General features: G+C 40.3%; 1 protein-coding gene and 1 long non-coding RNA gene across 2 annotated transcripts in view; one reads left to right on the forward strand and one right to left on the reverse strand.

Annotated features, from left to right (window-relative positions):
* LOC147307934 (uncharacterized) overlaps positions 1-7276 on the forward strand; it is a 23512-nt gene extending 16236 nt beyond the window's left edge. Inside the window, exons 9-14 of the mRNA XM_086271493.1 lie at positions 47-869; positions 1036-1198; positions 1405-1766; positions 3658-3731; positions 4002-4048; positions 4454-7276. Of these exons, the coding sequence (XP_086127619.1) occupies positions 47-869; positions 1036-1198; positions 1405-1766; positions 3658-3731; positions 4002-4037 (1458 nt within the window). The 3' untranslated portion in view covers positions 4038-4048; positions 4454-7276. The remainder of the gene's footprint in view (positions 1-46; positions 870-1035; positions 1199-1404; positions 1767-3657; positions 3732-4001; positions 4049-4453) is intronic.
* On the reverse strand, positions 4112-25543 carry LOC147307935 (uncharacterized). The gene is made up of 3 exons (XR_015126006.1): positions 25525-25543; positions 8276-8375; positions 4112-4241 (listed from the first exon to the last, which is right to left on the reverse strand). It is a non-coding gene; the product is annotated as an uncharacterized LOC147307935 (long non-coding RNA).
* Positions 25544-26303: the final 760 nt, after the last annotated feature.

The raw sequence follows: 26303 nt of genomic DNA on the forward strand, positions 1-26303 counted from the left end.
TGTATATGCAGCATGTTTTAATTCCTGTATGTATCTCTGCACTCAGACGTCAGAGGTCGCAGATCTTTCCTCGGAGCTGGAGGGAGACACGGAGATGTTGAAAATCCCCGTGGACACCGGGATCCAGAGTGACCTCTCAGCCAGTCCAACTGGTATCAAAGTCACGTTGGTTTCAGAAGAGCGATCGGACCCAGAGGCCTCCATCATCATCAACATCACAGTCAAAGACGACGAAGCAGCTGAGCGAGAGACCAGCCAGCTGTCCCCTGAGGAGACTGCCGAGTCCTGTAAAGACCGCAGCACTCCCAGGAAAAAGAAAAGGAAGAGCAAACAGGATTTTGAGACGTCAACAGCAGACGCATCGATCACGGACGCACCCAGCAGCATTGATGCATCTACCCCAGATCCACTCAGTGACACTCCTCTTCCTAGGAAATCTGCCAAAAAGGAAAAGAGAGACAAAAAGAGACAAGAAGAGGAGGTGACAGAGGATGGCGGAGATCAGGAGGATGAGGTTGAGGCGTCTCAGTTAGCTCCACCAGACAAGAAAAAGAAGGCTAAGAAGAGGAAAAGGGAAAGAGACGAAGAAGAAGAGAAGGAAGAGGAAACTCACACTGTCACTGAAAACAAAATTAAAAAGAAGAAGAAGAAGAAGAAGGCTAAAGATGTGGAAGAGGAGGAGCGTGAGGCAGGAAGAGCAGTAGAGGAGAAGGCTGAGAATCCTGTGAGTCTGGCAGAGACAATGGAGGAGAAAAAGAAGAAGAAGAAAAAGAAGAGAAAGGAAGGAGGTCAGGAGAACGAGGCTGTGCAATCTGAAGAACAACCAGCAGGGGGCAGTAATGGCACAGAGGAGAAAATGGAAGCCACAGGTAGAGAGAGAGAGAGGAAAAGCCTTTCCAGAAAGTTCCCTGTAATAAGACATTAACTTGTATTTCATGTGGCCTTTACTCTTAATCATTAGTGGTGATAAATCTAGTGTGATTTTTAGATAACTTTAATTGTGCATTTTATTTTCTTTTTGGCCTGCTCCTGCAGAGGGAAAGTCTTCTTTGGACTCCTCGGCCAAAAAGAAAAAGCGTCTCAGGAAGAAGCTCAGCCTGAAGAGGAGATTAAAACTTCATAAGAAGGAGAAGATGGCGATGAGGTTGATGAAGAGCAACAAGTTATCTGCAGATCAGAACCATGTGAGAAGGAAGAAGTGAGTAGTTTCTGCTTATCTTTGGCATATTTCTTCATAAAACTACAAGTGAAACAAAAGCGAAGCCAAACGATTGTAGAATGTCACCTTGCAGAATTTTGATGCTGTAGAGGTTCGTGCTACCAGTAGTACTTTTTACAAAGAGTATGTGCAGAAGGTTCTTACAAAATCACAGTAAAAGTTAAAGGATTACTTCCATTTTTCAGACAGAAACACCTACAAGAAGAAACAGAGGAAGTGTTTCACCCAAAGTCAAGCAAAAGACCCAAAGTTGAGCCCATTCGGGAGGACGAAACGCCAAAGAAGAAGAAAAAGATGCAAAAACATGCTGACCTAGAAGAAAATTCGTCAAAGGAAAACCAACCTCCCAAGGCAAAGAAGGAGAAGAAGAGGGAGCTGCAGGCTGAGGATCAGAGCGGTGTGGCAGATGACCAGAGTGCTGCGATTCTTGATGATGCCGATACGTCGGCGCTTTCAAACGGAGGGAAGAAGAAAAGGAAGAAGAAGGCGGTTAAATGCGAGGAAGCTGCCGAAAATGTGAGCCAAGATGTACCTGCTAAGAAAACAAGTAAGACTTTCTTCTTACTAAGTTAGCATTCATGTTGCGCTATATTAAGGGTGTGACAGTTCATGAAGTCTTGACACAAACATCTGCAATATCGTCCTGCGGTACCATTGATCTGCAACCAGTGTGGTGAAAGCTATAATGTTTAAAGACTGCTGCGGTAACAGGTTATACATCAGAGTATTATTGTTCGTCGTCATACTGGAGGAAGAAGAAACCATGAACTGAACCATAGTTACAGCACTGCTGGGATAAACACGATGCTTGTAGATCCACCTTTAGCAGCAATAACTTGAAGTAATTGTCTTCTGTTGACTTTATCAGTCTCTCACATTGTTGGTATACACTTTGGTATACTCAGTCAAATGAAGGTGCAAGGAGCTCAGATCCTGTGAATGCAAAACAAGCATAAATCATCACCGTAACTGACAGCTGGTATGAGGCGTTTGTGTGTTACGTGGTGTTACACATGATGGCCAGATGTCTATATGTCGGTCTTTTCTATCCAAAGGACATTATTCCAGGAGTCATGCGATTTATGCAGATGCAGCGCTGCAGACCTAAGCCGTGCTGCCATGTTCTCTTTAGAGTGAAGAGGCTTTCTGTCATCAATTTTGACATGCTAACTGAGGCCTGTAGAGTCTGAGCTGTAGCTCTTGCGGTTTCTCTGAGCATTGCACCGATGGAACTTATAAGTAACTTGCTGGGATATGTTCACTCATGGGAACATTGTGGCATTGCGTTGATACTCCCGAATGCTCCAGACCGACTGCTTTTGATCAGTTAAGTCAGTTTTATTAGCAACACCTAGCTGCTATTTAGCCTTGTAATTCCTATGCAAACAGTAAGAATGTGCATAGTTTTTCAGGACACTACGTCACAACAGTGTGCAGTTCTTTAGACTTTAACTATATCTCACAGCCTGCTTTTGGTTTTTGAGGTTCAGTGACCTGCACAGGCTGAGAAAAGGACATGTCAGGACAGACTCCATAAAACTGTAATAAAGCATTATCATAAAGACGCTGTCTACATAAAATCCACAAAGCTTCCTATCAAAGTAAACGGGCTGGTGAGCTTACCGACAGAGAAAAGCTCTACAGCGCATCCACCTGAAGTTCAAAGGTCAGCTTGTTAACAGTCACAGTGCAAGGCTACACGAACTCAACAACCTCACCACAGGAGAGATGGAGCGATATCACCATGTCTTTAGTTTTTGATGCATTAATGTCTGAGAAGGACAACCTGCTACCCTCTGTAATCTTCCACTGTGGGGCCATCACCTCACATTTGTTGCTGGATTCTACATGAGTAGATTCAAGGTTCAAAATAATCCTTATTAGTAACAAATCGTGCATTAATGTCGCCCCTCGGTTCATACACCGTCTAAAACAAAGACGTAGCTGCTGTAGTTTTCTCTCTCGGCTCAGAGCTGCACATTTGTGCTGTTGCAGGCACAGCTGAGAGTACACTGCCTCTCACTGTAGTCTGTTACATGATATTGAATCATATTTATAACCTCTGAAGAGAAACTGGTGTATTCATATACAGAAGGGGAAGAGACAAGATTTTTAGTTCTGGTTTCTCTTTGTAATCAGAGTTCTAGTGACCAGTTGCATTCAAGGAGGTTTTTGTTGCAGACAAAAGGCCCATGTGGAGAGCTAAAAGCATATATTTCCACCTGTAAACAATGACCGTGGCCCAGATGTCTTTTGGCTTTCTCCAGTTTATCTTAAGTACACCTCTGCCTGTGGATAGGGGGAAACTATTGCAAGATGATGCTTGCAATCATCCAGAGAGGTGAAAAAAATGACCGTGCAGGGGTTCCACACACACCACACTACCACAAAGTGCAGCAGTTCCTTTAAATGACTTCATAATGTGCTGATATTCACAGAGAAGAGCAGACTACAGGAGAAACTAGAGGTCGAGCCTGCTGCAGACACACACACTCCTCCAGCTGCTTCTGGGGTAAGAAACTCTCATCCTTCCTTTTAAAATATTCAGAGTTATAGTACGCCGCCGTTTACGTTTCCCCTCGTTAATGAGACTGACTGACAGTTTGAAGAGACAAGAAAAAGAAATCTTCGGTCTTTGCTTAAGTTTTTTTTTTATAGATCTGTGAAGAAGTGTTGGCACTCATCTGGCTGCGAGGCATTTTAAAGTAAACTCAAAGTTTCCTCTCCAAATAATTTGCATGGAGAAGCAGTTAAGCAATATTATTATTTTTTCTTATTCCAGAAAAAGAAAAAATCTTCCAAGAAGAAGACAAACTGATTTAAATTTGGGTGAGTAGCTGCTCGAGCTTTCCACTTAAACTTTATTGAAACTAATTTGTGAATTTAAAACGCTGCTTTCAGAGGTTCAGCTTAACTCCTATACGGCCGTCTCCGAGTCACCGTTCAGGATTTTCTATGTGAAATGAAGCGTTGCTCGTGCCTTCACAGGCTCTTCAGAGGCCGTGTTCATGGGTCATCTCACCTGTGATTAAAAAAAGCATGTGCTTTTATTTTTTCATTTCAGAACTCCACTGCAGCCTCAGCGCTGCTTTTTCAGAAAACGTCAAACAATCAGAAAATTGTTTCGTGATTGTAGCTAAAACTTAACGCACAAGTCTGGTTTCTCTCTACAGCAGACGCGGCATCATTGTCTGTTTACTGAGGATTAATTATGACTTTCCCTTTTCTTCCCAGGGCGTACTCGGGAGGATGACTGCAACTTGGACCTGAAAGCCTAAAAATGTCAGCGTCTTTTCTCCCGATTATTCTGTCTGAGGTTCATTTTTCCACGAGAAACAGATTTCTGAGAGGTGCTGGGAGTAACTTCGCACTACCCTTTGTTCCTAAACTGTGAATTTAGCACAATACACACCCTAAACCCCCCTTTATTTAGCAGATTCGACTTTAAAGCTTTGTTGGAGGCAGACCTGCTCTGCCATGGGGAAAAAAAAAAAAGCATAGTAATTAGTCAATGACTTTATTATGCATTTCATTCAGCGCAGCCTTTTTAACTGGAAGCTTTTCCCATTAAAGTCTCATTAAAGAAATGATTTAAATGAGCTGCCTATCGTTTGAAAGAATTCACGCAAGTGAAACATAAATTTCTATTTAAATCAAAGAATTAGATTATTAACAGGATTGCTGTGAATTTTTTTTTAAATCACAGTTTATCTCTTTAATCATTTGGCGTAAAATGGCCCTCGAGTTAGTCAGCTTGCAGTTAGTTTAAAACTGAGAGAAGATGGGATCTGAGGATGTTTGGAGGCTGTGAAAGATGATTAATACGTTTCTACTGCAGCGCGAGACACATTTCGGCTGCAGAGCAGCTCCGTCTGCAATCTGCATCTCCTCAGAACTGATAAAAACTTATAAAGGGGGAACTTTCACAGTCGTGTGTCTTCTTACAGTCAGAGGGGCTCACAAACCTCCACATCTTTGAGTTTGAGTTAGAAATAAGCTAATAAGCTAAGGTGGCTCGATTTTCTTTTTTGTCGGTTCTTTTCTTTTCATGTGAACTGATTGATAAACCAGCATTTGTGTTTGTTTGAGGTAGAATATGTAGTTTTGTTCTGATGTGCATATGATGCAAACTTTGTCAGCCATCAGCTATGCAAATGATTAAATCCCGCTGCTTTGTACAACTTTAACTGCTTAAATTTGCCGTTCCTAACGACGAGCACGTTTCGAGAACGCCGGTCGTTAATAGCTTTAATTCTGCAGCGGCAGTAATTTTCTTTGTTTTCCTTCCCACACTGTTACACGTGCTGTGTTTCACGGTGAAAGTCAAACTGGGAAACTGATCTAACTTGGGCATGAAATTATAAAGCAAATGGCATCACGTCAACAAAGCAGCGTTTGTTTCTTAGGCGATTAAACCCAGATGTGATGCTGTTTGTAAGGTTTGTGCTGTCGAAGCTCAGCAGGAATCATTTCACCTCTGCATCCATCCCTCGTGACATGAACACTGTTGATATAAGTGCTTCTCACGTCTGTTTCACAGTCGATCGCTGTAATCAAACCCTAAAAACTTCACATTTTTGGAAGAAATGTTTTGGTTGTGATTCAGTTATTTTGTTTTTGATTGCAATTTATTTTATTAAAACTAAATTCAGTCTAAATATAGTTGAAATAAGAACAAATTATACATATTCTGATTGGTTATATTTAGGGTTGGAGTTGTCACTCGGACCTCGCAGGGTCACTTTTTTCCACTTCAGAACTTTTGAATAGAAATCCTCATTGTTGAAATATGCAAGCAGATTAAAAGCTCAGGGAAAGTTTACATGAAATGCATTTTATAAGGTAAAACTTGAATCTCACTAAGATTCCTTATGCAGTATTTCACATTATAATCTCATGGCGATGTAATATTATATTTTATCCCCTTAAAAAAAAATCTGTCAAATTTGAATCTGTAAGCACATAAGTGGTGATTTGATATACCTTTAAAAAAGTAGTGCTGTGATGTGTTTTTGTAAAAAATTGGAGCCAAACGGCTCATTAACCCAGCTAACAGTTTCTCATAATTAGAAATAACTAATCTAATGCTGTTAAACTGAATGATTAGTCTGAAGTCTGCCTACATGCTGTTAACTTCCTCTGTCGCTTTACCTAAAGCGCTCTGAAACTTTGGTGTCTGAACTTGTGAGAGACGCAGCTTGGAGCCGATGCCGACATCGATTCGGAGAACTATGAGGAGAAATTAGGTTTTCCACCCTCGGTGTCTGTGTTTACTCGCCGCTGGTGACGCCGTCTTTCTTTCTTACACAAACAGCTTTTTTCCCTCTGAAATCCATCAAGTCAATACGCGGGGCAGTTTGCAAACGCCACATCGTGACGATCAAGAAACCAGAGTTCAAATCTAATTTGTCCTGAATTTAAACAAAGTGACGTCAATTTTCCAAAATCCTGTTGTGATTTATGGATTATTCCTTGGAAAATTTTCTCATAATTTCCTAAACATTGTTGCTGTTTTAAAGAAAAATAACAGGCACTTAAAAAAAAAAAAAGTTCTTTATTCCCTATGAGATAAACAAATCTTAAACTAAGGTCCAGTATAGTAAAATGACTTAAGAACTGACAAGAACATCCATCTGAGTTTAGTGCAAATCTATGAGTTAAAAGATTAAAAAGTGGCTCTACAGTGTGTGCTCTGGACTCGATACATTGTTAATGTATGTCGAGTCATCCTCTGTCTCAACCGGGTCGTTTTAGTTCCTCTTACATTCTTCTGATTGGCTGCCCCTCACAGCAAGGAAAGAATAAAGGAAGGCCAAATTGTGCACTTGGCTTCTTAGCGAAATATCAGCTGTAAAGTCTAAGGAAATTAAGAGAAAAGTTTCCTAGAAGGGTAAAAATAAAGGATGCATTTAAAAAAAAAGTTGACAGCAGCATGATGAGCGAGCCAGTGTCTCACGAGTGTCGACAGTTCTCAGATTATCAAACAGTTCTGTTCGCGTTTTGTCCTGTAGCGTCTGTCAATAAAACGTTTTCTCACTTAAAATGACTTCTTTTGTTCTTTTTGTTTTTGTTTGTTTTTCAGTATCAGCAGCTGGTTCAGCATGTAACACTGATCGTTGACCTGAGTATAGTCAGAAACATGACTTTACGCGGGGGCGTGCCCTTTGACTGCTTTAATAAAACATACATGAACATGAGGAACATTCAGGTGATGTGTTGGCTGGCTGCGTGCAGCTGAAACTCATTTCCAGGTCCACTTATATTACAGTTATTCATTCATTTTAAAACCACTTCTTGAATTCGTGGTCATGACGATGCTCTAGCCTATCCCAGCTCACAGAAAGGTTCATATTTCTGCCCCATTAAAAACACTCAAATCGACCTGAGCAGTAAGATTATTTGCACTATGTTTAACCAGTATTATTTATTTATAACAAGTATAGCAAAATTGCTTATCACGTGCTGTCTTTTTCTAATATTTGTTAAATGTCTTCATGTTTTGCTTGTTTAAGTCTGAAGAATCCTGCATAAGATTTTTCCTCAAAAAGATTTTTACTTTTTAGGGACAAAAGTTGATTTAAACAGAAATTCAAACATTCTTAATACAAATATCCTTTTCATTTGGGATGTGGGGCACAAACAGGGAACCGTGTCCACTGCAATAAAGAAAGCTTCCCTTTTTATTGAGCAACTCTGCTGCTGATCAAAGTAAATACTCGCAAGTATTCATGAAGCACATTTATTCATCTCTTAAACGAGACTCATTGACCCAAACAAATATGGCAGCAAGGAAAGCAACAGCTCCCCACCCTGAGTTTTATTCAGAACAAATAAAGATGCTTAAGTTGGAAGAAATTGTATTTCATAGACTTCTAAAAGTCTGAACCATTTAGGTTATTTGCAGTCTAAATGGACACAATGGTTTTACGGTCGAAAGGGCGAGAATCTGGGAGCGCAGAGAATGATGAGGACGCCAGTTCTCACTAAATCATTTTGAGCAACAGATGTGTTTTAAAAGAGTTAACAAAGCAAAATCTCTAAAATGAATAAACGTACCTTCAGTCTGTTTGACTCCCGAGTGGATTTCCTGCTTCTCTCCCGTGTAATATGTACTCCCGGAGCCATTTTCCTGCTGGGTGCACTGGTGCGGTTTCTCCTGTGAACAAACGAGGCATCGATCGATAAATGGCTAACAATCACCAACTCTGTAAACACATTGTGTCCTGAAGGTTTTGTGTGTTTTCCAATAGATTTAAACCAAAAGTTTCATCACGACTTTCTCAACAGCTTTTCACATACTTTTGCCTTTCTGTCTCCTCCCTGCATGAGACACCCACACAGACACAGAGAGTGACACCATTACTCAGTGACAGTGTCTGGATTTGATATAGGAATGCTAACAGCAGACAGGATGTTCTTGAGTGTGATTATACATAATTACAGAGCTGATGCAGCAGCTGTGCATGGCCGTCTGCTTTAAAGTGGCCGTAATGACATCTGTGGCATAGTATATTGTTTTTAAACAACCATATTCGCCATCTGGAGGAGGACATTTTCTTTAAGGTATGAGTGTTGGACTGCTGCTTCTTCTCTCTGGACCTCTGAGCTGTATTATGACTACTTGTAAACACTTTTGTTGCTCACTGTAAATAATAATAAAGGCAGTTGTGAACAGGACAGATTATTTAATACAACCCCGATTCCAAAAAAGGACAGCGTGCAAATGCAATTCGTAAATCTTAAACTCATTTTATTTATTGTTATTTTATTTATTTATTTATTTTTTAAAAAAGAGGAGCTTTAACAATATATTTAGTTGAATTATTAGTTGTTTATAGGTTTCAGTTGTAGTAAAATACTTTTTTGTGAGTATGCCACACACATTTTGATTTCAGGCATGAAGCAAGCAGCAATTTCCTGTCACAGACTCTATAAAAGATGGATGTACCTTCCAGGTCTCAGAAGTGGGGCCTGGGTAGCCCCAGTCTGGGGGAGCTAACTTGGTCCATGTTTTAATTTTCTTCATAGAAGTCTTTTGGTTCGCTCTTGGGAGACCCCAAAAATGATCCCTGACAACATAGCTCCTGGGATAACTAGGACACACAAAGGCCTCCAGGACGATAATCTGGCAATTCATGGAGTGGTCTCCTTGGTTTTAGGCGTTTCAGGTAGGAGGCCCCGGGGCAGTAGGACACACTGGAGAGATGACATCTCTTGGCTGGTTTGGGAAAGCCTCAGGAAAACATGTCGAGTGGTGTCCAGGGAGAGGGAAGTGTGGACTTCTCTGCTTAGGCTGTATAAATAATTATTTAAATAATTATTTTAGCTGATTAGTTCCATTCCTGTTCATTGAGAAACAGCTTGAGAGTCGCCACTGCTGCTCTCCCGGCTGAACTGCAGCCAATTTTCTGTGCAACAGGATTAGGAAGCAGAATTCATTAGCCTCTTGCTCACTTCCAGCAATGCAACACAAAAAAACCCATAAAGGAAAACCTGATGATATATTTTACATTTCCACTGCTGCACTAAAACGCAAGAGATGTTTTTCCTTTCTATTCAAGGTCGCAAGAAAGTCTGACAGATGGATTGGAAAGTACAAAGATTTTGATCATTTGCACAGCCACGAATATCCTGCCCAACTTTTTTAAAAGCTGCACATCAGCAGGACTTTACCACGCTTCAGTAACCGCTTGAGAAATCCTCCAGCAAATAATTCCCACCCCCCCCTTTTTCCTAATTGTTTCTTTCCTTCAAGGCAGCTGTTGCATCATTTGAAAAAACAAACCTAATGAGGTGCTGAGTCACAGGCAGATGAACTTATTTAGGGAAATATCCAACAGGAAGCAACGGTAACTTTAAATCTATCAAACGCCTCAAAAAGCTTCTACATTTTCAAAGTGACAAGCTAGAAAAATAAACTAGAAAAATAAAGGATACAGTTAAATATGGAGACACTCAGCGTTGTCCAACGATAGTTTGGCTGTTACATCCATCTGTTAATGACTAACTTTCAGGCGTGCTGCTCATTCAGCTTAAAGCTGCGTATACCACCATTCAGCTGTGGCCTGGAGTTAGACACCTGTGGTCTATAGCTAATCAGGACGCAGAACACAATGCACTCAAAATTGCATAAAAAAAAAAAAAAAAATCTGTGAAACAGTGAGGCTGCGAAAGGTGAACTGCATTATACCGAGGGACCACTGTATATGTATCTGTAAATATATTCAGTAAATATATGCTGTAAGTCCAATGGAGTGAGTTCATTGTCAAAGTTTATATGGTCAGGTGTTCCAGTCACTTCCATGGTGACAGCGGTATAACTTTAAGCACCTTGGCATGCAGACTGCTTCTACAGACAGTGGCAAACCATTCTACCTTTATGAAGAGGAGCTAGAGGCATACTCTGATGGGTCAAGCATATTTAAATTTATGCTGGAATTATTGTGTGACAGCAGAAATGTGCATAAACAACACAACCGTTTAACAGAACGGTTTGTCAGATATCACTGAAAAATTATCCTAGCGGCAGCGATGTCTGGTATACCATCCTACAGGTAGGATAATCTTTCAGCTTCGTCTGGTAAACCATCCTACCGGTAGGATAATTTTTCAGCCTACAGGTAGGATAATTTTCCAGCTTTGTCTGGTAAACCATCCTACCGGTAGGGAAATTTTTCAGTTTCGTCTGGTAAACCATCCTAACCGTAGGATAATTTTTCAGCTTCGTCTGGTAAACCATCCTACCGGTAGGGTAATTTTTCAGTTTCGTCTGGTAAACCATCCTAACCGTAGGATAATTTTTCAGCTTCGTCTGGTAAACCATCCTACCGGTAGGGTAATTTTTCATCCTACCGGTAGGATAATTTTCCAGCTTTGTCTGGTAAACCATCCTACCGGTAGGGTAATTTTTCAGTTTCGTCTGGTAAACCATCCTACCCGTAGGGTAATTTTCCAGCTTCGTCTGGTAAACCATCCTACCCGTAGGGTAATTTTTCATCCTACCGGTAGGATAATTTTCCAGCTTCGTCTGGTAAACCATCCTACCGGTAGGGTAATTTTTCATCCTACCGGTAGGATAATTTTCCAGCTTTGTCTGGTAAACCATCCTACCGGTAGGGTAATTTTTCAGTTTCGTCTGGTAAACCATCCTACCCGTAGGGTAATTTTTCAGCTTCGTCTGGTAAACCATCCTACCGGTAGGGTAATTTTTCATCCTACCGGTAGGATAATTTTCCAGCTTCGTCTGGTAAACCATCCTACCGGTAGGGTAATTTTCCAGCTTCGTCTGGTAAACCAAGGACACATCTAAAACATACAAGACACCGGCCCTCAAGTCCTGGAGTTCGACACCTGTGATTTAGAGGTTTTTTTAAGTTTAATCAGTGAGAGTGTGTGGTTGGGTGCCTCTTTCTGTTACCCCAGTGATGGAGTGGTGACCCGTTTGGAGTATACCCGCCTTGGGTATGTGGGGGGTAAGATTAAGCACACCCATGAGTGGAGGGAGTTTTAATTAACTTTACTGATACAATATGGAATACTTGTATAGAAATGTATTGTATTTTATTTATTTAGATTTAACTAAATCTTAAAAAAGGAACTACTGAAACTACAAAAAAATTTGAGACCATAAAAATTAAATATTGTATCAGTATTTATTTTACTACAAGCGCCAACCTTCTTTATGTCAGTGTGATCGTCATCACAGCGTCATGAATTCCTCAGGCACCCACCATCACAGATAAACCTCCTGAAATTAAATGTATTAATTTTACAAACAGATACTCATTTAGATGCAATTAGCAGTAGGCTCAAATGCCTGTCACAAATTTGTGTGCTTAATGTTCTCCTGCTTATACTTTGCGCGTTGACATTCAATCAACAGTACTTTTTTTTTTTCTAAGCCAAAACCCTCTTTTCGCAGACTTGGTGCGTTAGTAAATCTGGCATTAAGTCTGCGAAAAGAGCTTTACTTACTTTACAATAAGGTGCAAACCAGTCAAAAACAAGAAAGTCAGATTAGACCTTGGCAGAAAACCGATCTACAGAGTTCTGAAGAGAAAAATATGGAGGAGAGACATGATGATGGCAACATTCTGGTAGACGTACATATAATTATTGTTTATTGATGATGGTGTGCAGGGCTGTGCTGTATACAAAAGCTGCAAAACTGCACTTCGGTACTTCAAAGCGCAAATGGACCCAAAGCATACTGCAAAAGCAACCTAATAGTTTCTTAAAGCAAAGAAATGGCACAGTCGCAGCCACCTGACCTGACTCCAGTAGAGTATGCTTTTCAGTGTCCGAAGACAAAACCGATTGCAGAAAGACCCACAAACAAGCAGCAACTGAAGGTGCTGCAGTAAAGGCCAAGCTGAGCATCTCAAGGGAGCAAAGAAAGCATTTGGTGTTATCCATGGGTTCTCAACTACAGTCCTTACATTTATTATGGTAGTTTCTCCAGTCAATTTTGTGATTCATTTCCCGTTGATGTGTTTGTTTTTGTCAAAACCCTGAAAAAAAAAAAATCTGCATTTTACTTGCATATTGATCATTTGATTTAAAATCCACAGGGGTGGTAAACACAGGTAAAATATACTGTTTAGTCTCTAAAACTGTAATGAAAATCCATCCAAAACTTTTTAAGCAAACCTGACAAACAAAATCAAATAAAGTGCCACTTTTCTTTTGCAGGCATGTGACTTTTATACCATATTCTCCTGTAATTTAATTTGACACCTATACTGTCAATCTGATCATGTTTGAAAAAAAATAACCCACAAAAACAAACTTTGTTTAACTAATTAAAAAGCCTCAAATTAAACTTGCCCCTCAGTTTTGCTGCATCTTTCTATGTGAATTGTAATAGCCTCTCTTTGTAGTTTTGAAGTGACTGAATATAATCTTTTCCACACAATTGAGTTCTTGGATCCCTCTGACATTCCTAAAAGAATGAAAAAATACTCACTCTCATTGTGATTGATCGGATATGTGATTTTCAGTCATTTGAAAACATTAAAACATTTTGCAGAAGTGCATACAGCCGCCTCTACATAGCATTTAAAATGCAACTCTTCGTAATCTAACATTCATTTTTCTCACTGAGACAAATGAGAAATTATCTGCGTGAATGATTTTTGGTGCGGGAAACCAATTATGTGTAATTACAGGACAAATCTGTGATGAGATTGGGAAATGGGAAATGGGAGAGGGAGAAGCAGAGAAAAATAACCTGCTGTATGAGAGTCAGGAGAGCTTTACCATGGAGCACACACTCAGCTAAAAACAGTGCTAAAGGACAAATACATTAAGAAAGTTATTTTTTCATTTGTTTAAGTACTACAGCCTGAGGTGAAGTTGGTTTTTAGAGAGCAGGAGATTCCTACTGTAATGTCCAGGTAATGAAAATGTGCTCTCATAATGAACCTTTTACCCGAAGCAAACTACAACACAATGAAATTATAAATATGTAGTGTGGGTTGTTTTTGTGCAAATTAGTCCTACAGCAGTTTTCTGCAGTTATTGTAGATATATAAAATGCACCACTCTGCTGATGGGCTTTGTTGGAAGAAAACACATAAGTTTGAATGCTTCAGTGCTTTAAGACTTAAATAGAGACGAGTAAAGCAGCATCTGACAGTACAATGGGCTGATCATAGCCAAACAAGAGTGAAGCTCTGGCAGTGAATCCCAATAAGAGGTTATAACCACAACATTTCATTAAAGACATTTGAGTTTTGCTTTGATTAAGACATTAAAACTCCACATCACCACAGTGGATTTTAAATCCACTAATCAAGATGTGATTGAAATGCAGATTTTCAGCTTTAATTCAAGGGGTTTAACAAAAGTGTCTATTAATTGTTTTGGTATTACTGCTATTTTTATGCACAGTCCTTCATTTTCAGAGGCTTAGATTTAATTGGCAAGTAGTTTCTTGGCCATGTAAGGCCCGCTCCCTCATTAATCCATGACAAACTATCAGATAAACGATCTGGATTTGATTTAAAGAGTTGGATTTGTACTTGGGAGCCAATTCACTGTAATTTTCAATATGAGGCTCAATAAGATGCAAGTGAGGGAGGCCATTACTAGGGTGAAAAAACCCCCCCAAACCAATCAGAGAGTTGGCAAAAAGTTTAGTGGCTAAATCTGCAACCTGTTGCAATCATAAAAAGAAAGAATGAATTTACCAGCAACACCAAAGAGCCTGAAAGACCACAGAACACATTTAAAGTGTATGATCACAGAATTCTTTCCATGATTGGGAAAAACAGCCTCACAACATCCAGTCTGGTTGAGATTGTAAGAATGAACGTGTATCATTGTCAAGATCAAAGGGTTTACAACAAGGTGCAAAACACCACAGGAAGAAGAAAGACCTCTAAAAGAGTTCTGAAAGTGGTATGATTGTTGGTGCCATACAGGCAGTATTTTACAAACCAGCTGATCTACTGGGATTTTCCTCTACAATCATCTATAGCGTCTTTTAAACACCACAGCCTACCAAAGTATCATCACTGACCATGACTGATCCTTTTATAACCACAGTGTATTCATCTTTTAATCACACCATGTCACAAAGCTCAAATAATCTCAAACTGTCATTTTTTGTACCATGACAATACGTAACTGTACTCAAATGTTTTTCCTTCCCCATGTTGCCAAAGTACTTGCTCATAGGGGGGTCATATGATTGTTGGGTTTTCCTCCGTATGTATTATTGTAGGGTCTACCTTACAATATAAAGTGCCTTAGACGGAGGGACTGCTCTTGTGATTTGGTGCTATATAAATAAAATTGAATTGAATAGAAATGTATACCTAACAAAGTGGCTGGTGAGTGTATGTTCTGGTGGAGGCACCTACTAATATTCATCAAGGTATAAGATCGATTTTACTGTCAGGATAAACTGAGATGCAGTAGGTGTAGATGAGACGTTACCACACGTCTCAGGAGAAACATGTTGAAGGCAGCGATGAAAGACTGATGAAATTTATAGTGACATGAACTGACTGCACATGTTTTTTTTATTTATTTTTATATTTTTAATCTTACGTTTGTCTTTAAAGTCATAAGTTCAGCTGATGCGTTTGAGCCAGACTGCAGCTCTACATGTCAGCTGATAATCTCAAGACGTGCTGAGAGTGTTTGGTGCTGATAACGATATTGATTTAGCAAACTCCTCAGGCTTCCAATACCATCTATTAAGCATCTGATTAAAGTAAGTATTGAACGACAACTGTTGTGTCTTATTCAGTGTGGCACAATTGACGGAGCATCAGAGACAAATTGTTGCTGTCAGTCAGCTGGTAGAGGAAGGTTAAGGCAGGAAATGTTTGAATACTGCAGCAGTTATCTTAAATTAGCATTTTTTTTTAATTTTCAAAAGCGTGTAGGCGTTGTTAATTTTCTTAATTCCTGGCAAATTTCTCTTTAGTAAAAAAAATGTAGCGACAATTTAATTAAGCTTTAATTAAGTGTTCGATAAATTTGAATCAGAAGTCATAGGATCCCATCGCTGCCCCCCTATAAAATGTTTGTTTTTCCAGCAAACATAGCTCTAAATTGGTAAACCCAGTATGTCAAGACAAAGGAGCTGTTATTTCTGTTCATCTCATGATGTCTGTACTTAAAATTCACTGGTAAACTCAGAAGGTCAAGCATGTGCTGAAGCGACTGCAAGTACCTAATTTTTATAGTAATTGATGCATCTGCACACATCGAATACAGATGCTTTCAGATGTTCACCTTCAACGACAACAACTTCTTCCGCTCATCTGCAAACAAATCTGTGTTTGCCGGAGTGAAGCAAACAAAGTTAGAGCGGTAATAACAAGCAGTAATTAAAGCTCATTTCACGCTGCTGCAGTTTGTGATGCTGCACACATCAAGACATTTGTCAAAATTTCTTAGGATCCTCAGAGGCACATCGCCCCTGTCAGTAAGTCCCATAACCTTTCCAGACACTGATCAGCCGATGCTCAGGTTTTCACTCACTTCATCCTTAATATGAAATAATAGGACAAATATCAGCTAACTAATCAGGCACTGATAAGCGAAATGAAAAACACTGATTATTGTGGCACCTGTTAGTAGATGGGAATAACTGAACATTTTGTCCTCAAAGCTGATGTGTTTGACGTAAGAAAAAGGATTTAAACAAGTTTCACAAAGGACAGATTGTGATTGCTAGATGACTGGCAAAACTGTTGCTGGTCTGCAGTGGAACAGTGCTGAACCACCGACAGTGCCACGTGCCCAGTGATGCACATGGGGAGTGAAGACTGTCTGTGCTCCCGTGTGGTCCAATCCAACAGGCGAGCTACTGTAGCTCAAATTGCCAAAAAATTGGTCCTTATAGAAAGATGTCAGAATAATCAGTTTTCTGTGTATGCAAGCTGCAGACCAGACAGGGTGCCTATGCTGAACCCTGTGCACCACTCAAAGTGACAATGAGAACACGAGCATCAGGACTGGACCATGGAGCAATGGAAGAAGGCGGCTTGGTCTGATGAATTATGTTTTCATGCACCCTGCTCAGCGTGCATGATTTACCTGGGGAACCTGGCACCAGGATGCATGATGGGAAGAAGGCAAGCAAGTGGTGGCAGTGTGAGGTTTTTGGGCAAAACCTGCTGGAAAAGCATGGGGCATCCATGTGGATGTTACTTTGAGGTGTACCACCTACCTAAACACTGCTGCAGAGCATGCACACCTTTTCATGAGAATGATATTCCCTGATGGCTGTGGCCTCTTTCAGCAGAATAATACACCCTGCCACAAAGAAAAAAAAAGTTCAGGAATGGTTTTAGGAGCACAACAATGATTTTGAGATTTTGACTTGGCCTCCAAAACCTCCAGATCTCAGTCTAATTGAACAACTGTGGGATGTTCGGGAAAAACAAGTCAGATCCACGGAGGCCTTTACAGCTTAGAGGACTTCAAGGATCTGTTGCTAACATCTTGGTGCCAGATACCACAGCACACCTTCAGGGCTCTATGGAGTCTATGCCTTGATGACTCAGTGTTGTTTGGCAGCAAAAGGGAACCAACACAATGTTAGGTAGGTGGTCATAATGTTATGCCTGACCAGTGTATGCGTGTATAACTAAATCAAATGTTATCACCAACATCTAGATTTTAAATAGAATTTGCAGCATATAACAGTTATGGTCTCGGTTCATCAAAATCACATTCTTAGAAAATTTTCTATCAAAATAATTCCTTCGTGTCTTAAAAGTGGCTTAAATGTTACCACCATTCTAGAAGCGATCTAGCTTCAGGTTCTGAAAAGTGAAGCCACAGTTTAAGTGCCTTAAACCTGTACTACTTTTAAGGGCCAACAGGGGGCAGCCTCTCTAACTGTAAACAGCTTTTTGGTACAGAAATCTTTGAGAAAAAAACAGTTTTTGTTTGCTGTGCATTGAGATCTCTGTAAACACTTTGCTGATGAGTTTGAGCTCATTCACCAGTTTCACATCGTGCTGAATAAAATGTTCAGTTTGTAAATTGTGCTCATTGTTAACTTCAGAAAGAAGGATTATCCAGGATTTGCTAATTGGCTCACAACATGTCAATCACAAGTCTCTACCCAGTGATCATGTGATGTCCACATCCACTCATTGTTCACCACAATGAGTTTCAAAACACCAAGCAGGCAACAGCAACCAGGGGGTGACACCACAGATCTTCAACACTGTATGTGAATGTAATTCTATAAAACTGGTCTCATTCAACACGAGCGGGCTTATGAATATGTAAATTGCTATTTAAAACCTCCCTCTGCTGCTTTTCTTGTTCACATTCTCAGTCTGCTAATACTTTTGCCACTTACAAGTTTTCTTGTTGCATGGAGGGAAACGCAGAAACAGTCCACATGTGGAAATGTGCGCATTAATCAAGTCAAGGAAATTCCAGAAAATGTATTCCATTCATTTGGATACAGAGGAAGTTGTTCAGTGGGTGAAACATTTCATAACTCATCCACTGACTTCTTCAGTCTTAAACTGACTGCAGGTTTTAATCTGTTAAGTGCCAAGAGGATTGCTGTGGATTACACACTGGAGGAAACCAAACCACTGGCTAAGCAGAGGGCACAATACAGAAGAGCCATCTCATCAGGATAGGACTCTGCCACCTACAGATGGTGGCTTCTCCTTTGGTGATAAGGATATGAACATCTAAGATGAGCAGAAAAAAAGAAATGACAATTGATAAACTGAGGCAGGGGCCAAAAGTTTTAATGCTGGAGAGAGGAAAAGGTGCTGAGGTTTGGGAAACCTGCAGTCAGCTAAGACTGAAGAAGACTGGAATGAGTGATTAAACATTTCTCCCATATCAATTAATCAGTCAGTCAACCAGTCAGTTAATCCATCCATCATAGTGGGTTGGTGGGTGGAGCTGCCATAGGGCAACACAGGTTACACCCTGGACAGGTCACAGGTCTGTCACACTGCTAACACAGACAGCCAACCACACTCACATTCACATCTATAACCAATCACCATTTAACCCATTCCCACTAACGGCATGTCTCTGGACTGTGGGAAGAAGCCGAAGTACCCGGAGAGAAGCCACACAGACTCTGGGAGGACACGCAGGCTCCACATAGAAAGACCTCAGCCAGAGAGCTGATTCAAACCCAGGACCTTCTTACTGTGAGGCAACACTGCAAACCTGCATTCACATGAACACAACCAACTTTCTGGCACATGCTAAGGTCTTACTTTTGTATCACAAGATGGAAAAAACCCCAGTGCCCAATGAGTAAACCAGCAGGTCTGGCACAAAAAGGTACCATTTCTGTGGGTCAGGGTGAGAAACTGTGACAGAATGTATAAAAAAGTAAATAAATAATCCCATGCTATACACCAACATAGTGCAATGTGCACTATGCAGAAAAACATTCATAAGAGATTCACACATTACACATATAATACCATCAAAATGTGAAAACTGCATTAAACTCTGGGTGATAAAGGACTATAATGATGCAGCTGGCTACTTTTGCATGCACTGACATTCCAGCTGGAGTTTGTTTCATATTATGGCAAACAAAAAAGAAAAACTATTTTTTCAAGTAATGAACATAAGTGGAGCGGGATAAACTGAACAGCTCAAGGTTAAAAGGTACTACAAGAATATAGGATACTTTGGCTCACTTAAAACATTTCCACTCAGGCTCACTGGGGGTGGGGCAATTTGTTAAAGACAGAAATTGCTGAACAATAATAAAAGCAACAAATATCAAGTAAAAATGAAAAATACAATGGAAATTAAAAACAATACAAAAAGAAAAACAGACATATACACTCTGGTGTCTTCAAACTCAATTAAAGCGGTAAGCCAAATGACAAAAATATATTTTAAGGAGGGATTTAAGTCCAAAGTCGTTGGGCCCGTACTGCAAAGACTCACCTTTAGTGACTAAACAAGCCTTCAGAATCACTAGCCAGAAAATGTCAAGCAGCAGCCAGCCTCATATGGAGCATCTCACAGACAGGCAGCCTGTGTAGGACTTTGAAAACCGACATTAAAATCTTAAAATCAATTCTAAAACTAACAGGTAGCCAGTGAAAGGCTGCAGGGACTCATTCGCCTGCTTTCCAGGCAGCTAGTCTATTCTTTACATCACTTCCTCTTTCTCACGCTGTCAAACTCAGCCTCCGTTCGGTGTGCTTTAAATCTCAGTGCTCTTCTGTCATTCTGCTTTCCAGACTCTGGTGCAAACCGCCTCCTCCCCAACTCTGCCCTATTCCCATCCAAGCCTCCATCTTCATCACCACCAGTGTGTAGACTCTGGGGAGGAGGGGTCCTGTCATAATTTCTGTTCTGCTATGTTGGTTAATCCGAGTTTAATTGTCAAATAGCTTATTAATCAAATTCTATATCTTAATAAATCATATTAAATTCTTGCAAATTATCTCTCCTTATTGAGCTACCTTTGCTCCCCGATTCTGATTCAAGTCAGAGTTGAAATTCAGAGTGTTTAATCCAGGCACCCCCACAGAGCAGACAGATATTGTTCTGAGGTGTAGTCTTCAGCTCCGCGGAGCTGTAATGGGAGTTTTCTGAAGATTTTAGTTTCCCAAATGCAGCAACTAATAAATAAATTGAAATGACATGTTGAAGTCAGTGTAACAGTTGTATTAACCTTTTCTTTTGCACTTTCGCCGATAAGCAAGAGCTATTAGGGAACAAACAGCATTTCAAGATAAGTTGGTTCTCATGAAGCTTCAGGCTGCTCGCTCACCGTTTCTATCATTCCTGCTGCACGGTTTCATTTTGATTTGTTGGTGAAAAACTCATTCAGCCCAACGAACCATAAAAGCTGAATTTCATCCCTGAGTGAGATAACTTAGAGGTATATTGACTGCATGGACATTAGAAGCAGGGGAAAGAGCATTACATAGAATCCACCTGTGTCTTACATCTCTGCGAGTCTCCTTTTTTCCTCTCCATTCATTCACTATGACCCACTGACCCTCTCACTGGGTGCTGTGAAATGGACAAATCTTTCAGTTTTTCAGTGTAATTGAAGACCCCAGCAGAGTTACAGGTTTTCCAGTAGGGAGCACTGTTAGTATGTGTCAGTGTGTAACAGCAGATGCCTGCCGAGGGTTGTCCCAGTGATTTGTTTGTCCTGCAGAATGAGTTTGCTGCCTGTCATTAAAGCAGCCAAGCAGGGAGAAACAGTCTGTCTGTCACGAGTCCCTCTGTGGCTGTGCCGAGTTCAGCTTTCCCCAGGCTCGCTCCGTCTATATCTGTCTGTGTTTGTCTCTCTGCTCGCCTCGTCCATCATGCTGCAGACACAATCGCTCCATCTACATTTCAAACATTTAGCTGATGCTGTCATCCAGAGCCAATCATAACATCTGCAACTTTACAAGAAGAAAACATTGTTTGCGTCCTATAACAAAGCTTTAACATGAGTAGTTCAATGATAAACAATGTATCACAGTATCTGCACATTTGAAGCCAGAAATTTGACTTTAATAGACTCGATACAGTTTGAGTGCATGTGTACACACTCACCGTCCTCTTTGACCTCATTCATTTACACTTCAAAGGAGAAGTAGATAGTAGATACAAGTGGAAAGCTTTTTTTGGAAGGCTGTCTTGCTCAGCCTTACACATGGATTGATAAGACTGGTCACCTGGGAGCTGCTGCTTCTCCACATGAGCCAGTTCAGGTGGTTAAGGCGTCTGACTCCTTGTTGTAAGTGACATATTTTGGATATGTTCAACTGAGAGGAGACCCTCTCAGACTGGTGGGGTTAAGATTAAGGAGGAAAGGTGGGGGATGAAGAGAAGAGATAAAAGCATCTGTGTTAAGTTGGAAAGAAAAGCAAAACAAATAAAAGCTTGAAATGAACTGAAGAAAAACTGCATATGTTCTAGATAAATGAAATTATGGGGTGTCACGTACTGTTGTTCTTAGTAAAAAGAAAAAGAAAAAAACCCAGAAAACCCAAAGATGAATGGAGAATAAGTGCTCAGTGCATCATGGGAAGCTACCCAGCAACCAGACCTTATTGCAGCATAACTAAGGGATGGCTCAGGGTCACCTGATCCAGCTTTAACTGTAAGCTTTAATGAAAAAAAAGTTTTTTCCGTCTCCTGCATCCAAAGTGAGAGCTGGTTTATTTTGAGTGCAAGTCTTCCAATCTCAGTGCTAATTGTCTGTTGTCTTCTTACTGTTTCACTTTGAAAGTTCATTTTCTTAGGCGTCTTCTTGTGGTTTTCAGTTCATTTTTATTTATATGGTTCCAGTTCGCAACAACGGTCACCTCAAGATGCTTTATATAGTAAGGTAAAGACCATTCAGTGTTAGAAAGAGCACTTGGTGAGAGTGGGAAGGAAAAACTTTCTTTTAACAGGAAGAAACCTCAGGTAGAACAAGGCTCAGGGAGGGGCAGCCATCCACCGCCACTGGTTGGGGATGAGAGGAAAGAGAAGAGAGGGGAAGCCCCCCGGCAGCCTAAGCCTACAGCACCATAACTAAGGGATGGCTCAGGGTCACCTGATCCAGCCCCAAGTATAAGCTTTAATCAAAAAGGAAAGTTTTAAGCCTAATCTTAAAAGCAGAGAGAGTGTCTGTCTCCTGAATCCAAACTGGGAGCTGATTCCATAGTAGAGAGGCCTCATAGCTGAAGGCGATGCCCTCTATTCTGCTTTTAGGAACCACCAGTAAGCCCGCAGTCTAAAAATGTCGTACTCTGTTACTGTGCAGTCTTCACAGAAAGATACTGCAGCACACTGTTGCACTGCTATGGTATTTTGCCAGCAAGTAATGCGCAATGTGGGATTTTAGTAGGATGAATGAAAGTCACTCACAATGTTGAATATGTGCGAATTAAAAATGATATTTGTACATAACAAAGTGTGCAAGGAAGAGCTTGATGAACACAGTGCAGCAATTACTATTAAAACACTTTAGGAGCACAGCAGTGTGCAGACTTATCTGGTTTTAAACTGATGCTCTCTTTTTGCAAACCTCCCTTTGGTGAAATTGTCAGTTTTACTTATGTTCAACTTGTCTCTGCAGGTTGAGATTACCATTGTTGTGCAGAGGGAGTGCAAACTATAACTCAATCTATGTTTTCTGCTGTATAAATGTGCCGAGGAGGGATCAGTGCAGTCTATTAAAATGATAAGATAGTAAAGTATAAACACGCAGCACTCCCTTGAGTTGTCATAGATTACTCACTATGCTTTGGGAATGTGTTTCATGCATATATAAGCTTTATGTGAATGTGAGTACATATATGTGTGTTCCTACCCTTTATCAGAACCTCCCAGCTCTCCAGAGATTTCATTTACAGTACATATGGATTATTGTCTGACAGCTCAGTCTATATTAAGGCTGTTTATTTCCATCCATTGCTCTCAATAATCCCCGAGGTGCAGCAGTGCTCTCATTTCTGCTGTTGCGGTGTCTCCCTTCTCCCATACATTGCAAATGTAACGGTACTTTCTTTGTTGAATGAGATGAGATCTGGGAGCTTTCCTCCCTGCCTGTGTGGGAAGCTAAGCAACCAATCTGTGTGCCTGGCTTTGCATTGTTATTGTTCAGCAGACACTGGAATCAATTTTAAAATTGCAGCAGGACAGTAAAAGCAGGAGCATCAGTAGCAGACTGCACTGAGCCCAACACCTTCCAAAATTTAATCAATAGCAAAGTCACATGACACCCCTCTTCACTCCATGACGACTGGAAAGAGGGCAGTGTGGAGTGTGATATAGTGGAAGGCTTATCAAAAAATGCAGCTTTGTGCAATCGCATCATAATGGTGACTGTACCTTCCATTCAGATGGTCAGAGATGACTCATCTCTTTCTTTATCACAGACACAAAAAAGTATTTTTATCCTAAACATAGTGAAAATGTTTGCGTAGATCATGTATTTGTCCACAGTTGTAGGATTGTCCTGCGCTCCAAAAATACCCTCGGAGCACGACTCTGAATACAGAGGCTGAAAGCAACGGGGTGTGGATGCTTTCATGCTTTAAAATGATTGGAAGCATTTTCAAATGTGAACGCTATGAGCTTGCGCTGCCAGAAACTGCTCATTTTTTCAGTAAATGTTATCACAGGAAGGCAGAAATTTGAGCACAGGACTTATAAAAGGGGACATGTCACTTGTATTTTAAAGAAGGAAGGCTTAAACAAGGGAGTCAGGTTCATCCACAGAAACAAAGGCGCTTTTGAAGAGCAGCTTCATTGTAAATTTAGCACTTAGGGTGAATGCTGACCTATAAACTGATCATATATGATGCAGAAACTAACTAGAAGAATTGATTTGTAACCCTAATGTAAATAAAGCTCAGAGACACACTTCTCACTGAATTCATGGGTGTAAGAAAAGTAGTTATAGTAGCAAAGTTGGCAACAATTCAGTTCCTTTTAACAGGAAGAGACCTCCAGCAGAACAAGGCTCAGGAAGCAGTGCGATGTCTGCCGCAATGTTACAAGATAACATGATAGACAATAAATACTTACAAACACACATGGATTATCTCTTCAACAGAAAATTGATGAGACTTTGTTCATTTTACTTGGAGAATTTTGCACTGACAATGTAAAATAATTACATGAAAATGTTGTAATTTCATGTTTTCATTTTGCATTATAATAAAATACAACTTTAGGGAACTGGGGTGTTTGGTGAGATGTCCACACCTAAGACAAAGACTGTGGCACTGTTTTAGCGCACGCTCTGAGCGCCTTTTATAGAGGCACTCAGACTTGCTGTTGATCGATTAACCGAATTCATTTCGTTAACAGCACCTAGGTACTAATTGAACGTGATCCCGTAATTCCTACAGAAGCAGTAAGAATGGACTTTCTTTTCAGAAGAATCTTTGCTATCCTTTGTAAACCTATCCTTTTCACATGCCTGTATGTGATCAAAAATATGGAAAAACCTCAACAGGTCTATCAGATGGAGGATTGAGGTTTTTCTCCACAGCAACATGCATGCTGGACCTCCTGACTCCAAACGTGAACAGATGTTTACTTGTGTTAGGAATAAAACAGGGTAAATTATTCAATTTGGTGTTGTTCTTCTTATCAACTTGTATTAAGTTGTTTCTGTTTAAGTTTTAAAAAGTCTAAAATTAGATTTTAAAAGCGTGCAACATCCCTAAAACTCCAGGGATGGAGGAGACTTGACTGATTGCGAGTTAAATATTCTAGTGTTCCTTGTTTCAACTTGTAGTGAAACACTAGAGTATTGAATTATTGAAGTAATCAGTATGTTATTCTGCGCTGTGACCGGAGGCAGAACTTGGATTTTAGTACAGCGAGCTGAATAATACAAAGCAGACGGAGGAGAGACGATCAGAGGAAGAACGACAGGCCGCAGCTCGCCATGCTCCACCGACACTTTCTGCTTACTGCAATCAGGTAAAGATTTGAAAACGGGAGCACAGGTGCAGTCTGATGTGGAAGCCATCCAACAGGAGATAACAGAGGGCAAAAAGCTGTGCGTGATCACGTGACCTCTCTAAATCAATTATGAATAAACTTAGAAGGTGGCAGCTTTTTTCCCCCCCCTGTTACTCAAACACAAAACCCCAAACTCTGGGTTACACCGGAGAGCCCAGGTTCAGTGGGTTTGAGAGAAATCGTCTATGAACTTCTATATAAATAAAGTTGAAATTTTCTAAGACAAGCGTCTTTGGTTTTCCACAGCAAATGTCTTCTTATAAAATTCTAAATTCCTCAGTGACATAATGCCACCCTCACACAAACATTTCACAGGTTTGATCTCAGCTGTAAAAGAGGAATCAGAAGCCATTTACCTGAGTAGACGTTTAGCAGCTTGTTGGCGTTGCTCTTCTTCTTCAGTTTTTATGCTACACACAACATTAAATGTGCACGCTGCCACCTACTGAAGGTAAAAACATTTTTTTTGTTCCACTTTCCTTAAACTTTATTCTAAAACAAAAACCTTTAAACATATTTGCATCTTCTCGGCTCATATTAAACTATTACTTTAAAAAAGTGTTTACATTAATCTCACATATATAATTTATTTACATAATGTCTTTTACAAAAATATTTGACTACATCTCTATAAAAAAACATTGGCTTTAAAAGATCAAAGAGAAAATGGATTTTTCAGTTAAAGCTTTAAATCTGTATTAAAGCTATATTAAAGCTATTAATGATGTCCCCAAAACAACTGGGATGTTGTATAAAGTGTAAGTTCCAGTAGATTGCAGTGATCAGCAGATCACTCAATACATAGTTTATGGTACACCATCTGGTGCCCCTGGACACATCATTAGTGATGTAACATGGGGTCATTGGGGGTTTCGGGTCTTTCAATAATCAGACCCCCTCTCCCTGCGACCCAGCCAGCTCCAGCTTGTGTCCAGGTAGCGCTGCCCTACATGCCATGCCTCTCCTCTTTTGATCCACAGCCACCTCGATGCTGCTTCTGCTGGGTTGGTGACCAACTTGATAGCTATTCGCTGGTTAACCCCTGTGATGCCTAGCATTTTGTATGCCCTGCAAACAGATTGGCCCATGAATCCTCTACATCCCACTTCAATGGTTTGGCATCTCTGGCTACATT

Source organism: Aulonocara sp. 'chitande type north' Nkhata Bay, linkage group LG18, assembly GCF_057382095.1.
Source record: "Aulonocara sp. 'chitande type north' Nkhata Bay isolate Kocher_YH1m ecotype deep benthic linkage group LG18, A_spYH_male_GT1.1, whole genome shotgun sequence".
In the NCBI taxonomy this organism is placed as follows: Eukaryota; Metazoa; Chordata; class Actinopteri; order Cichliformes; family Cichlidae; genus Aulonocara; species Aulonocara sp. 'chitande type north' Nkhata Bay.